Raw genomic sequence first — 16,920 nt, forward strand, 5'->3', positions numbered from 1 at the left:
CCTAACACAAGATCCCTGGTAAATCTAAAAACAACACTTAATAGTAAAAGCCAAGTCCCACTGAGACTGATTCAGTTACATTATGTAAGAGAAATAACAACCTGCCAGAAAGTAGTTCCATCCTAAAGTGCAGGCACAATCGCATGACTGGGGCAGCTGGGAAATTGACAATATGTCTAGCCGCATGTCAGATTTCAAAATTAAATATGAAAAAATATGTTTGCTCTTTTGAGAATTGGATTTCAGTGTAGAAGTCTACTGGACTAGCACTACTGATGTGTTTTGAAAAAAAACATGTTTTCCCATGACAGTATCCCTTTAACATGGCCAACATTTCTTCCTGAAATGTTCCATTCCCTTTATCAGCTTAGAAATAAATAAGCAGCTTCCCCACTGACTATCCCCCATGCAACGATGCACTACATGTGGCAGCACATGATGTAACAGGAACTAAGCGCTGCGATAATGACGCTAAGCAAAGCCGGAGCAACAGCAGCAGCGCCCGAGGTCAGGTCATTGCGAGGGAAGTTGCGATGATGATGATGATGATGATGCGCACTGATCACCTGGCGCAGCTGAGCATGCGCCCTGCTCTGGGAAGGAGGGGACTAGCAGCGATAGCATTTCTAACCGGGCTGTCAGCATCACCAACGCTAGAGCTCAGCACCATGGAGGAAAAAGCGTAGGATTACAAAATAAGGAAAAGGGGCAAGAATTCTCTAGGGCAACTGGGAGTTAAAGCGCAAGTGGGAGAGGGGTCAGAAGCTGTTTAGTCGCCACCAGTAGCGGCAGCAACATCATGGGGAACGAAGGTAGTATAGAAGGAGGGGAAGGGATGGGTGGATTAGCAGAGGGGATGGCAGCGGATAGCAGAGTGGGTTTTGCTCAGATCCCTGCAGGAATGGAGGCTCAGTGGGGGAAGCTGAGCGAAGAAGAGAGAAAACAGATCGTCGCTGTGATGTCACGGGCGCAGGATCTGGGAAAAGGGAGCGACACGGACCGTCCATTACCAAGGCAGGGAATTTACCTTTTTCTTCTCTTTTCCCCAGACAGCAGCTGTTAGCGCTAGGCTCCATGTCTGATCAGTGGCTTGTCCTGGCTGCTGGCTATGGCTCCGACACTATGTGTGACATTTGCAGCAATTTGTTGCCTTTTGTGATAGTGACACAGCTACTCCCTTAACGTTTACTCTCAGCTAATGGAGGAGGTGTATTATCAGACTGGATCGCTAAGCACTGCAGGGAAGGGCAGGGATACTGTACAAACACCCTGGGAAACGCTGGCTTCTAGGGGAGAACGCTCGGATCTCTATAACTCATTAGTATACAGCGCCTACCTAAGCACAGATAAATAGAGAGTTTCTTTAAATCAGGGATGTCCACCCGCTGTTGCTGAACTACAGCTCCCATAATCGATACTGGCAGGTGTAATGTTAGAACAGCAGAAGGGCCACAGGTTGCCCATCCCTGCTTTAAATTGACACCTCGTTTACCATTAGCATTGCTAGGAAGTTCAGAGATCTCCCCAGTGTATATTAGTACTATTCATTCACACTCTTCATGCATCCTTCTGAAATATCACAGTGTGTTGCCTTTTATATATAAGGACTGTCTGTGGTGAATGGTGTTTGTCTCAGTAGAGTTCAATTATGTGGTGGCTCAGAGACTAGAATGCAATAGTTGGTAGAGTTCATAGTAATAAACCTTCTTCTCTGTCCATGGTGCTGAAGTTCAGCTTAGTGAGTTTGGCAGCTGGTGCCATTTTATTAGGATGAATGCGCCTCCCACAGAAACAGCACACTGTTGGTCTGACTCCTATGCTAAGTACTGAGTAACTTAAAAAAAAAAACATATTTAGGCAAAGTTTTAGTAGCGAAAACGATTGATTATTACATTATTTAAATAGTTTATTATATACTATATATATATACTATGGCTTAAACAGAATTTATCCAGAATAATTGTCTTGAAAATGTGCTTACCCTCCCCCCCATTTTTTGTGTGTAGCTGTGGTTATCAGCTCTTTCAAAAAGAAATCATAACTTTTGTTGGTGATGTCAGGGCCCAGGATTTAAAGGAGATAAATGAAAAAAAAAAAAACACAATTCTGTAGGAAATTATAAGTAATATATGGTGTTGCTTTTACATGGTGCTAAAAATTATTATCTTTAAAAATCGCCCCTTTATTGAAACTCCCTATAGATGTTCTCTGGTCCCTGTCTGTGTTTCAAACGAGGGGTGGGCGTGTCCTAATGGTCCCTGCCAGAAGCACAGTAGGAGGGGGACAGCCAATCACAGCCCTGCAGTCACATAAGCAAAGACAGGCTACAGTTCCCTATCAGGTCCTGCTAGTTGCTGACTGGTTCCTGTCCTACAGTGCAGTGAGCTGAGAGCTGCCGGCTCCCCTGCACAGCCTGGGAATTCATGGAGGAGGAAGTGGAAGTGAGGGATTATTAGGGGTTTTGCAAAAATATTCAATAAATCAGCCTGAAACACTACTTTTTTAAGCACAATTCTTCTATATCTAAATGAGTATAATGCACTGGTACATTCTTATTTTTTACGCAAAATGTCTCCTTCAAGACAAATGTACTTTTTCAAATCTTATATATATTTTTTTGAAAGCCATAACAAAATAGTTTAGAGGATATATGTTAAAGCTAAACAAGACTCCAAAGTGGTCATAATGGAACTTATTAAATAAGAAAGTAGTTAGCACATTGAATTTAAGGGCAGCTAGGTAGCAGTTAAAATAGGGTTAAAGTAAGCTTGCTATTGTAGCCAAGGCTTGAGCAGATCAGTTAGGTCTGTATTTTCTTTATAATTCACTGCCAGTAACAGTTTGTAGCATTGCTCTTGTGGGATTTATGTCACATGTTCATGTAGAATGGCCTTTGATGGCTCACACACGCACACTAAGCTCCTTCATTGAATAGGTTTTTGAATGAACCTTAGTGGACTTGCAGGGCCTGCTCCCTTGAGGATTATAGTTAAGGATTGTACAGGCTCCTTGAATTGCCTAGACCTTTCTATTGCAGAGTTTGATTGCCCCTTTGTGGGAATCAGATATTTGGTTTATCACAAGAGAAAAGGCTTTATTTAAACAATTATGTGATTAGCATATGCAGTGGTTGGAGGGATGACTAATTTGCCAATATACGAATATTAATAGCATCACAGTTTTTTCACATGCAGTTGAGTCACTGTATTCAAGACTGATGTCAGAGGGAAAAGTGCACTCCTACAAATTTAGCCATATTAGTCATAGTACATTCATCACCATAATACTGCACTTTAATGGGGACTTAGTTTTATTGGCAAATGTATTTAATGAATAAGAAAAAGCAGAACAGCTTTACATTTTTCTTACCACCATAATGTAAATAATCATTCACAAAAATGCACCTCAAATCAATCTAAACTGAATCCTTATTTCAGCCCATATGCTTGAGTGGCCCTGGGGGTTTTGCGAGTGCTAGTTGCAATGTATCAACATTTTATTTATAACTGTAAAAAACAGTGAATAACAAGAGATGACAATGGCACATGAATTGCCTTACAGTGTTCTAAATTAATTTTAACAAGGCTCTGTACAATTCTTATACTTTGCCTTTTTCTTCTAAAGATAGCGACAAGAATAATACTGACTTTCCCTTCTGCATAGATTCAAATGTGTGTCTTTTGAATTCATTAAAGATCAGAACAGTGGAGACGCTGCTAATTGACATTCAGTGCTATCAATGTTCTACAGTCTACAATACAGGCACTGCCAACATGCATATTGATTGGAAGCCTTCAATTATAGCCAATTCAGTTTCTTATCTTTCCTATTGCTATTTCTTTTCAAAACATGTAGCACTGAAAAACTGCCGTAAAGTGTTTGTTTTCAGAATTATGTTGTTTTTTAAAGCATTACTGCTTTGTATTATCAAGTCCGCTCACTTCACAGTTCAACAATTTAAGATAAGCAAAGATACAATTGTAACTATTTAAGATAATCAAATCTCTTAGGGAAACTGTGACTCACAGCTTAAAGAGCAATTTCAGCTTCATTAGCAAAACTGTAATAACACCTAAAACATGACCCTAAAACTCCCAGAAATGTGTTCAAACTTTCATAACCTGCCAAATTTTGAAAAATGGGCATGGCAATTAGGGGAAGTGGTCATAAAAAGGGCGTGGCTAAAGTTTTTGTCCCTCTTTACATTTTTTAAATGTTGGGAGGTAAGATATACCTCTTAAACCCACTCTATTTTGCCTGCATGCTAAGCTTCCAGGAGTATCTTTAAAATCAAATTGGAGTTTCCCTCCAACCTTAGCCCCAAATCTTAGCCCCAAAATGGCCTTTTAGGTTGTGCCAGACTCAGCCTCTGCCCCAGGCACCTAGAAAGGCCAACTTAATCAGCCCACTACCTCCAGCATATCCAGCTGTTATGAAATACGATTAGCATATATTAGTGGTTTGCTTAAATTCAAACAAGCATAACCCACTTTTTTCAAATGCATTATATTCTGTAAACAGCTACCACAAGCCTGTACCAGTATCTCAGTAACACAGGGTAATAACTGCATTAATTAGATTGGCATACCAGAAAGGCTACTGCTTCGCAGAATTGCATCTGACATGTTAAATGACCTGCTGCACTTTGTTAACAACTGTCTTATTGTTATAGCGGGAATGTATCCATTTATCAGCCAAAAACCATCCAGAAACATGGCAAATGTGGATGTGTTATTAAAGGCAATACAGGTATAGGATCCCTTATCCGGAAACCCAATATCCAGAAAGTTCAGAATTAAGAAATGGCTGTCTCCCATAGACTCCATTTTATCCAAATAATACAAATTTTTAAAAATGATTTCCTTTTTCTCTGTAATAATAAAACAGTAGCTTGTACTTGATCCAAACTAAGATATCATTAATGCTTATTGGAAGCAAAACCAGCCAATTGGGTTTATTTATGTTTAAATGAATTTCTAGTAGACTTAAGGCATGAAGACCCAAATTACGGAAAGATCCGTTATCCGGCAAACCCCAGGTCCCGAGCATTCTGGATAACGGGTCCTATACCTGTACTAGATATTGAGAGGATTGGTCTGATCTTTGAGGGCATAGCATGGTATGCCATTTGATTTGTCATTGTACTCCACATAACTGCAGTTTCTAAATATGTTAACTTACTGTATGTATCTGTGGGCCTGTTTCAAATTTGTGTTTTGATTGAGAAAATGTATTTAAAATATATTACTCTTTATGGTTTTATTGGACACGTAGGGGCAGATTTATCAAGGGTCGAATTTCGAAGTAATGGGAGTTTTTATGAACTCCCATAACTTCGAATTTTGAATAAAAAAAGACCAATCGAAATTTATTAAAAAAATAAAATTGAAGTTTTTAAAGGGATACTGTCATGGGAAAAAAACATTTTTTCAAAATGAATCCGCTAATAGTGCTGCTCCAGCAGAATTCTGCACTGAAATCCATTTCTCAAAAGTGCAAACATATTTTTTTATATTCAATTTTGAAATCTGACTTGGGGCTAGACATTTTGTCAATTTCCCAGCTGCCCCTGGTCATGTGACTTGTGCCTGCACTTTAGGGGAGGAATGCTTTCTGGCAGGCTGCTCTTTCTCCTTCTCAATGTAACTGAATGTGTCTCAGTGGGACATGGGTTTTTACTATTGAGTGCTGTTCTAAGATCTATCAGGCAGCTGTTACCTTGTGTTAGGAAGCTGCTATCTGGTTACCTTCCCATTGTTCTTTTGTTTGGCTGCTGGGGGGAAAAAGGGAGGGGGTGATATCACTCCAACTTGCAGTACAGCAGTAAAGAGTGATTGAAGTTTATCAGAGCACAAGTCACATGACTTGGGGCAGCTGGGAAATTGACAAAATGTCTAGCCCCATGTCAGTTTTCAAAACTGAATATAAAAAAATCTGTTTGCTCTTTTGAGAAATGGATTTCAGTGCAGAATTCTGCTGGAGCAGCACTTTTAACTGATTCATTTTGAAAAAAAAATTTTCCCATGACAGTATCCCTTTAACTTCGGTTGATTAGGCTGTATTCAAATTATTCTAATCAAAGTTTTAGCACATTCGACCGAATTCGAATTGAAGGATTTGCCCCAAAACACTTTGATTTTTGAAAGTCCACCAAATGATTTGCCCCAAAACACTTCGATCCTCCACGAAATGACTCCAAATGGGTTCTAGGAGGTCCCCCATAGGCTAAAACAGCAATTCGGCAGGTTTTAGATGGTGAATGGTCGAAGTTTTAAAGAGACAGTACATGATAAATTTCTATATTCAAATAGTCAATTCTTTTTCAAATTCGAATAGAATTTTGGCCTATTCGATAGTCGAAGTACACAAAAATAGCTCGAAATTAGAATTTTTTTACTTTTTTACTTTTTTTACCCTTGATAAATCTGCCACGTAGAATTAGTGACATTGGATATCTATGGAAACCACTACATTCAAAGAGTCTAAGAAACAATCATATAGTATAAATAAGCATTTTTAGTGGAAAGGAAAGTGTAAGAAAAGAAGGGAAAAGCGACATGAACAAATAGAAGGGAATTATTTTGATCTTTTCATTATCAAAATAAAAACTTGGCAAATAGACATTCTGCAAAATAAAAAAAGTTAATTAGCCAAAATGTAATGTATTAAGGCTGAAGTGACTGGATGTGTAACATAACAAAACACAACACTTCTTCCTACTTTCTTGGTTTCCACTGATTGGTAACCAGTCAGTAACCAATCAGTGACTTTAGGGGGGCCACATGGGTCATAACTGTTGCTTTTGAATCTAAGCTGCATAAGGATCAATTGCAAACTCCATGGACAGTTATGTCCCATGTGGCCCCCCTTTAAAGTCACTGACTAACTCAGAGTTATAGAGCTGAAAAGCAGGAAGTAGTGTTCTAGCAATTTTGTTAGACATCCAGTCACTCCAGCCTTTATACATTACATTTTTGCCTAACTAACTATATTGGAAACATTTTTTATTTTGCATAGGATATCTATTTACCCAGTTTTTATTTTTACACGGAACTGTTCCTTTAATGTCATTGTTTAATTTTTTACAGTGGAGGAATACATATGAGGTCAAACAGACTTGGAAAGGAGTCCCCCTTGAGCCTTTTGATAAAAGGGGAATATATCTGTTTGTATGTAAATAGTGCATTTAAATGATTTACTGATAAAAAGGAAAACTCTGTTGAATAAAGCCCAAGTAAAACCCCTCTTGAATAATGCCCAATTTACTCTTTTAGTCACCCCCACCCCTGAAAAGAGTGTCCTTCTGTCAGATTTAGATTTGTACATTAACATTAATTAAAATAAATTGAGATTGTGCATGCTCAAAGTTCTGTCTGCTGTGTAGTGGGGAATACGGGAAAACACAACTGTGTCTTTATTGAAGAATTATCTATTAACATAGAGTAGGTTCGGTTTGTAAGGTGGGCTTGTTTATACAGAGCTCATTATTATTCAACTAATTTAGTTGATAGTTTAGATATGTTGATTTGTTAGAAATTAAAAGAATATGTCCATGTATTTTGCTCATGGTGAGAATTGGGGGTATACTGATAAATACTGCTCTTTTAAAATGTTATTTTATCCAATGCCTGAAAAAGAAGTTAAATAATTAAAAAACAATATATATATATATATATATATATATATATATATATATATATATATATATATATATATATATTTAACGATTGAGGCACATGTAACATTATAAGTAAAAGAAGAAACTTTTTATGGAAAGGTCAGTATTGCTCAACAAAGACTTTTAAATGGTTCAGTGAAATTCTATTTATTTTCTTGCTTGTTCCAAAAAGTTCAAAGTGGGTTCTCATTGCTGTTGGTGACTTCTCCCTTTCCTAATATGTGACCTCCCTGGAACAAGTCACTGATACACACTTCTTATTTAGCAGACATATATAAGTTACATGAGTTGTGATTCACACCTTAGAGATTAGTGAGGAAAATACCACATCTCTTGGGTGTTACCGATACATCTATAGTCGCCATTGCTGCTCTAAAAATGTTGTTGGAAAATGTTATCTTAAAAATAACATAGATATAAATATAAATATTTAATGATGTGTTATTGTTATGTTTTGGGAGAACATATTTCCAAACTGCGTAAAAACTCATAATAATGCAACATTTTTAGACTGTGGTGTATGCGTTGATACTTAAATGACAAATTATATACAGTATGTAGAATATTCAAATGGCAACTTTAGATATTTATTCTTTATCCCAATTAGAATAGAATTTTTAGTTTTAGTCTTTTTCCCTTTATTTGTAGTTCTTGATTTTAAACATGCATGATTGCAAAATGTATGACTCTCGATTATTTACACATACAATTATTTACCCAATATTTGACTTCTTAGTTCTTTTTAGTTTTGTTTTAGGATAGTACTGCTTCTGTTCGTGTATCTCTGCTGATTATTATTGGTCCCAGTATACAAAACAAGGGAGTTTGATCTATAATGCTCACAATTTGGCTAAATATGAGTCCCTGATTGAACTTATTGTTACTTTGAATGCACATATTATAATTATTTCGTCAGCTGTGGCTAGATGGGACCATGTAGAAATTGTGTTTATGAAAGATTGCTTTAGAACAGTATGTAAGAATGAAATAATAATTTTGTGTCTAACTAGCTTATTTTGGATGACCTATGACCATGTAGAAATTGTGTATATGAAAGATTGCTTTAGAACAGTATGTAAGAATGAAATAATAATTTTGTGTCTAACTAGCTTATTTTGGATGACCTATGATAGTGTAGCAACAGCAGGGCATCAGGATGGAACAAATGCTTCATAAACATTAGCATTTAGCATTAGCAGGCAAAAAATGATCTTTGCTTCCTCAACATGATTTGTATGGTTCAAGGTTGTATAAGCTCCATAAACCTGTAGTAATATATTCACCCCACAATCTACACAATGCTATACAACCTGTCACAGGAACCATCTTGAGACAAACATTGTACGAGAGAAGTGAAGGGACAACGCCCCTTCATCTTTACAGTATAAGCAAGTGTAAGGAGCATGATTATAAAATAATGAGTGAAGGTTAATTGCACAATAAGATATTACGGCTGGCAGCTTCACAGCTCAGGGTTTATTGCTGGCAGTTGACTTCATTAACAGAAAATTTAAAATTACATTTCAACATCTTTACCCAGTTCCCCTGGCAACACACCAGCTAATTCTGAGATCCAATTCCAGAGAGTAGTGTCCTCAGCACATGGTTCACATAATTCAGCTGGGATTCAGTCCATGGCAAGAGATGACTACAAAAGGGCCTGTTTTCACTCTCTAAACCAGGGCCCTCAACATATTTTTACCCATCATTCATTCAAATGTGAAAGGAGTTGAGGAGCAACACAAGCATAAACAAAAACTCCCTGGGGATGCCAAAAAAAGTGATTGGGTATTTGATAGCCCCTGTGTGGACTGGCAGCCTATAGGAGGTTCTGCTTGACCATAAACCTGTTTTTTTATACAACCACAACTTGTCTCCAAGAAAGGAATTGAAAATTAAGCACCTGCTTTGTGCCACTGGGAGCAACATCCAAAGGGTTGGTGAGCAACATGCTGCTCGTACGCCACTGGTTGGGGATCACTGCTCTAAATGTTTTGATCTATTAGCAGCTGTGTAGAGTGTCACATAGGGGACAAAGCCCACTAAAATATTAAGGTCGATTTGCAAACTGTCCTAGAAACCCTTGTCCTGCATCATAAGTAGCTGATTTCAAAGTGGTCATGATATTAAATATAAATTTAGCAATGGATTAAAAACAACTAAAAATCACAGAAATGTACAAATATCCTTAAAGACTTCCAAAACATATTTCTTGTATAAATTATCCTTTATTACCCAGCACAATATACTGACCAGAATATTTTGATATAAAACTTTTATTATAAATACATACGTCTCAGTGAACACTGACAGCAACCCAAAGAATATATTGTTTTAAATTACAGGGATTTGCAATTCCTTATGGCTTAATGATTTAAATAAATACAAATATACATTAGAACTTTTAATTACAAATTAGTGCGCAACCACATTGTTTTCATAACTGACTTACAAATTAGTTTGTTTTCACATTTAAAATAATTGGTAGAGCCCAACTAGAAATGTGTATCAAACTCATTTCTGATTTTTTATCTTTCATGGTAATATTTTAAATGATAATCTATGCCCGTTAGTTTCAACATGGTAATAGTAAAGACATACTTCTCCATATAACACTTTCTCTATAAAATACTGAATTTGAAGAAATCTACTTTTTAAATTTTTTTTATGAGAACTCATGTTTTGTAATTGTATGTATTTTCTATTATGCAACTACTGTATGTGTAGTAAACCAATGCATTGCCAGAACAGTCAGGGATCAATACAATAATAGAATATACTGTAATTAAGTACACAAATACAATACTAACAAGAGTAAGTGTTAAAGAGAAGAGGAAGTCTCTCCTTACAATCTTAGTAAATTGTCATATTGAAGATTTAGACAATGATATAATGATTATATGAAAAGAAAAAAAGCAGTGGGTTTAGAACCTGTCATTTATTTAATTTTTATTTTCATAATATTGAACATTTAAGGATTTTCACACTCATCAACCAATTGCTTAATAAAGAACTAAATCTTAACTAAAGAAATTGGGCAGAAATGTTGTACATTATGTTTTGGGTTTCTATACCAGCCCAAAAGAATCACAGCATTTTAGCAGTAAAGATCTGTGTCTCTAAACATGTTGATTCACTGCCCATGCTCTGGGCATACAAGGTCACTATATGAGGTTGAATAGTAAATAAATTAGATAATTGATGCATTTCAGCTCAAAAACCAGCACAATTAGCATCAGAATTTAATAATCAGCCCTGTAGCATCAGCCATATTACAGGCAAACCTCATTTTCTGCTTGATTATTTGCAATGACCCCTTAGCTTAGCTTTTCAATAGCTGTCCAGAGCCAACATTAATGAACTCAACATTAACCTTAGAGCACTCGTACTGTACAAGCAAATTACTTCCTCAATACTGGATAGTAAGTTGGGGACAGATGTGTGCAGAACATGGTTCAGAACAGGGCTCAGAACACCTAATACTGCTTTTGTAACGGTCTGCTATGTTTTTGTCTGCTGGCCTACAACTGGTATTGCAGAGCTAGCATCAACAAAGGTAAATAGAGAACAAAGGTAAATAGAGAACTCATTCTGTCAATTTCAGGCTTTGCTGTGATTCTATGCCTCCAATTCACCATGAGTACAGCCCATTTATCAAAACACCTACTGCATGCACAGCCTGCATAATTCCTAAAACAGGTTGTTATAGCAATATTGAAATCTACTAAAATACAAGAAATGGAAGTAAAATGAACTGAGAAGAGTATTGTTGTCTCTGTTCTGTACCCTTATTAAGTTTTCCCTTTTTCCTAATTTATAGTTATTTCTATTTTTTTATTTTGATGGTTTTCTTTATGGTGTTATGGTGTTTCCATTTCGGAATAAAAGGCTAGCAGACTTTATAAAGACTTACATTTTTAGTCTTCATAATATTAATTAAACCACCCTCAAAAGCTGATGGAGCAGCCAATATTTTCCAGTAACAGCTTATCACTTCTTATCAATACTATTAAACAGTCAGAAAATATTTTAAAATCTCTTCTACAAAAATTATTATGTGACATTTGTCCAACAAAGCATTCATATTATATTATGTAATTATCTGTGTGTGTGTATAAATATATAATTGAATAACAATGTCCGAACTGATGTTTTCGGCTAGCATTCTAGCCTTTGCTAGCCGAAAGATCAGTTCTTTTTAATAATCTTTTAAATCTTTAAGACTTGGGAGTGCGGACATTGTTGTTTGATTATTCTATATTTTATGACTGCACCCAGGCACTTCGATTTTTTTGTAAAAAGGAGTGCCGGCTAATTTTGATAGAGAGAGAGTCCACAGTGAAAAAGGTTCCTGTGTGGGACCGAAACGTTGGACTAATAAACCTTTTTTTGTTTCTCAAACCATGTTGACTTTGTTGTACAAATCCTATGAGTGCCATCACTACGGACTCTCTATTCACTTTTTATGCATGAGCACCCAGGTCTTGAATACAATCAAGGTGTGCATCCCACACACACACACACACACTCTCTCTCTCTCTCTCTCTCTCTCTCTCTCTCTCTCTCTCTCTCTCTCTCTCTCTCTCTCTCTCTCTCTCTCTCTCTCTCTCTCTCTCTCTAAAAAATATATATATAATGTATTATATATATATAGATATATATATATATATATATATATATATATATATATATATATATATATATATATATATATATATATATATATATATATGTCAAAAAAGGTCCGCACACATAGGACTTGGATAAAGAAGAAAAAGTGTAGTTTATTCAACGTTTCGGCCCAGTCACTTGAGCCATCCTCAGGAAGTGAGGTTCACTTCCTGAGGACGGCTCAAGTGACTGGGCCGAAACGTTGAATAAACTACACTTTTTCTTCTTTATCCAAGTCCTATGTGTGCGGACCTTTTTTGACATTTATATATGATTGTTTTTTGTTCCAGCACTGAGGCATCCATTTTGTGCTCTGGGTGCACCGACCCCATGTTGTTTATATATATATATATATATATATAATGTATTGTCATGCAAATGTTGGGTAATCAATGCTGGGTAAATGAAATCTTTCTTGAAATGCAAGTGACTTAGACACTTCCAAGACTAATTAAATTCATTGGTATTTCTATTCGATAATTGCATCTTATGATTTTTTATAACCTGCATTGGTTTTGGTTTTCCATTAGCGTAATGCACTAAAGTGTTATGTCAGAGTTAATATTGCATCAAGAGTAAATAACAACATTCAAGAGTGTTTATTAAACCATGTTCAATATAAAATAGAAGGCAGTCTTAATCCAGGTTTAAAAATAGATTACATGAAAAAAAGGGAAAATACTATCATATATATATGAGAAAGGCTAGGAAACTAGCCGAAACGTTAGTTTTTTTCTGTTAAAATAAAAACCCTTTTTTCTCTCCATAAGTCCTGTGTGTGCTAGCTTCTTTTGAGCCATTATATATATATATATATATATATATATTGGATCATTTAAGAGCACTCACGGGTGTTGTGAAAAATACTTTTTTATTGGAGTGTTACAATCTACCCCACATCAACGCGTTTCGGTTCTCTCTGAGAGAACCGAAACGCGTTGATGTGGGGTAGATTGTAACACTCCAATAAAAAAGTATTTTTCACAACACCCGTGAGTGCTCTTAAATGATCCAATATGCAAACTTTTGAAGTAGCACCCGGGGCTTGATGTTTTGAGGGTGAGTGCCGGTTCTACTATACCATTATATATATATATATATATATATATATATATATATATATATATATATATATATATATATATATATATATATATATACACACACACACACAAATAAAGCTGTTGCACTGAAAATAGAAAATAGAAAAATAATTTTATTTAGACAGAAAATACTAATGCAGAAAATACATTCTGAATACTCAGCTTTTCGGTCCTATACAGGGGCCTTCATCAGGAGAATGTAAACAAGTAACAAACAGAGCTGTAGTGAAACTCTAGAATATGAACCCTTGACTGAATTGGTGCCAAAACGGCAACTAGGCAACTAATCACCATGTAATTACACACACTAGAGAGGGAGAGAGAAAGAGAGTGTATTGCTATATATTTATGGGATTGCCATCTCCCACATACTCCGTTAATAGCAAATAATTCTAATTTAAAAAAAAGTTTTTTTTTTCCTCCTGTAATAATATAACAGTATTTTATGATCCTAATTAAGATGAAGGAATCCATATTGATGGCAAAACAATTCTGTTGGGTTTATGTCATGTTTAAATGATTTTTAGCAGATATGATATGAAGATCCAAGATCCCTTACCTGGCCCAGGTCCCGAGAATTCACAATAATAGATCCTGTACCTGAACAAATTATTAATTCATACCCTTTTGTAATGTTCTTTATGCAGTTCTTACCTAAATATACTATGGAAGCAGCTAATCTCCTGTGGGATTACATCTGTGGAATAGCAGTTTAGCAGAACATTTGTAGTTCAATGGGCATTTACTGGAAAGGACAAAGAAAACATTAAATTGGGTTAGGTTAATATAGGGCATTTTTTCATATAGTATCAACAAGAAATCTCATTCATACCCAATTTTATAACATTAAACTGACTTTCAAATATCTAATATTATTAAACAGTCTGTTATAGAATGTATATGTTGAAGCTAAGAAACTGTATCACCTTATGAAGTAATATGCTTTGCTTGCTTTGTTGTAGAATGGATATATTTTTAAGAGAAGAGCGCCCCAAATATCTGAAGAAGCAATACTGTTAATTTGTAGGACTCCGTCTGAATACATTTCCACATGTGATAGGAAGCTGCTACCTTGCTTTCATCTCTCTAAAACCTCAAAAACCAGGGCATCAACTTTTTGACCATATAACAAGCTTTGCTCCAGATTTATCTATAGGAATTAAGTAAGGTTTACATGTACAGAAATTGGATTTGTTTTGCTAATGTAGCTGCCAATTTGAAATAAATAAATGTCTCACTTTAACACCATATCGATATTACTATTAGCTTCTAATTAGTGTCTATATTATCAGGATAACATGCAAGATATAAATAGGCAGAATAATGGTAAGAATTAAGTTACTGAAAAGATTTTGAATGTTTTATTTTAATAATCTCTATCTTTTTTTTAATCAGAAGCCCTAACCAGTCTCCAAGACATCCAAGCAAACCTCCAGATCCAGGGCCTACTGGCCTAACTAAGAGCAGAACAGTAGATGCATTCAAAACAGAGGTGAAAGCACCAGGCAGAAGTCTTTCAACTATCAGCTTAAAAGAACCCAGGTCAAAACCAGATATTAAAGAGGAGCAAAAGCCAAGTATGATGAGTAATTTTCTTACAGACAGTAACCCATTAAATGTAGTTACTTCTGTTGTAAACAAATTCAGTCCCTTTGATCCAAAGTCTGATCTCGGAGCCCACCAGGAGGATACTAGTGGGAAACAAAAATCTGAACATGAAAATACAAAGGATGGCAAAGGAAATATAATGCCTTCACAACATCAGCAGCAGTCAGCAAAAGCTGCACAACATAAAGGGCAAACTACATCTACCACCGTACCATCAGTCACTCAGCAACAACAGTCAAGTAAGCCTGCACAGCTGCAGTCTGAGACCAAGCCAATTTCTTCTCAGCAGAGTCCATCAAGGAAAACAGCACAGTCTTCAGATGCAACTAGACCACCTACACAATCTGCCATATCAAGAACCCCACTGCCTCATCCATCAAACCCCATAAAACCTGCAGCTGTAGAGCGAGGACATGCTACCTCATTACCCCAAGTACCAGAAGCTAATACCATTCAAGACAGGCCTGCCAAACAGTTATCACAACCTGTTACAGATAGACAACAAGGACAACACTTAACTCCATCAAAGCAACCAACATATTCACAACAGGGGTTTAGTACATCACAACAGCCATCTGAGACTGATAAAAAACTTGTGCAGGAACCTAACAAACAACCCAAACCACCCCAAAGTAATGCCAAAACTAATGTGGAGCAAGCTGTAAAACCAACACCCCAACAGCAACGTCTACCCATGAAGCAACCTTCAGAACGCCCAGGGCCACCAATGCAGCAAGGTCCAGCAATGCAGCCAATAAAACAACACTTTCAGGCTACACCTACAACAAAGGTAAAACAAACAGGACAAAAAATGGTTCCAGCACAGCCAACTTTAAGCAAGGAACCAACACAACAGCATCCACATCAATTAACTGATACAAAGGAAGGGTCTAAAAAACAAAGTGGGGCTGCACCAAAACTACCTATACCCAAGAATATATGCCCTCTTTGTAAATCCACTGAACTTTTGCTGGGCACAAAGGAAAATGTAAATTATAATACCTGCACTCAATGTCAAACTACTGTATGCAGCTTGTGTGGCTTTAATCCCAATCCACATATAACTGAGGTAAGTTTACTAACTTCTAACTAATTCCAGAATTCTGTACACTAGCCATTAAGTAAATTTTTACATATGACTGAAATGTTGAAATACATATGAACTATAATAATGCCATCTCAACCGAATAAGAGCAGAAGTTTTAACCAGACATATTTATCTGTTCAGTTAATACTTATTACATGACCTTTGCAAAATGCCATAATAAAATGCCATCTTTAAATTTCCATGTGTTAACATGTCAGGGACTTTTATACAGTATGGATCTGCCTGCATTTTTTTGTGCCATAGAAGGTAAGGTGCAGTATAAAGAACTGTACTCAAATGATGCAAACTTTTTCCACCATATATAATAAAGGTTTGCCCAGGTGCAATAACCCATAGCGATCAATAAGATGTTTGCTTTTAAACAGGTAAGCTGTAAATGCTGGTTCCTATACTGCACCTGTGTAAACTTAACCCCAATTGATTTAAAGGTCCCCTCTAAAACTATTTTCTGCATAGTTGAAGAAATATTGAACTGGCACTGACTTCTGAAGCGAAATTGTAAACCAGCTGATCAAAGCTGATTTAAAGACCCAGGGAACAATTGCTAATCTGCATCTACAATTAAGTTTACATCCATTTTTAATTAATTTATACTGGTACTTTGCTTAGAATTACATTTTAATTTCCTTCTTGGAGGAGAACTTCATCTTCTGTATATAAGCAGGGGAATGAGAAGGATACACTTGGTTGAGATAAACTACCAATCTGTTAGACTGGTCCTGAAAGGGAATATAGTATTAGCATTTATTATC

General features: G+C 36.2%; 1 protein-coding gene across 3 annotated transcripts in view; it reads left to right on the forward strand.

Annotated features, from left to right (window-relative positions):
- The first annotated feature begins 587 nt into the window (after positions 1-587).
- Positions 588-16,920, forward strand: part of pclo.S (piccolo presynaptic cytomatrix protein S homeolog) — a 148,715-nt gene continuing 132,382 nt past the window's right edge. For all 3 annotated transcript variants that reach the window (XM_041588475.1, XM_041588477.1, XM_041588476.1), the window contains exons 1-2: positions 588-1,014; positions 14,848-16,129. In XM_041588475.1, coding sequence (XP_041444409.1) covers positions 800-1,014; positions 14,848-16,129 — 1,497 coding nt within the window. In that variant the 5' untranslated portion in view covers positions 588-799. The remainder of the gene's footprint in view (positions 1,015-14,847; positions 16,130-16,920) is intronic.

The sequence above is a fragment of the Xenopus laevis genome, chromosome 3S (genome assembly GCF_017654675.1).
Source record: "Xenopus laevis strain J_2021 chromosome 3S, Xenopus_laevis_v10.1, whole genome shotgun sequence".
Lineage (NCBI taxonomy): Eukaryota > Metazoa > Chordata > Amphibia > Anura > Pipidae > Xenopus > Xenopus laevis.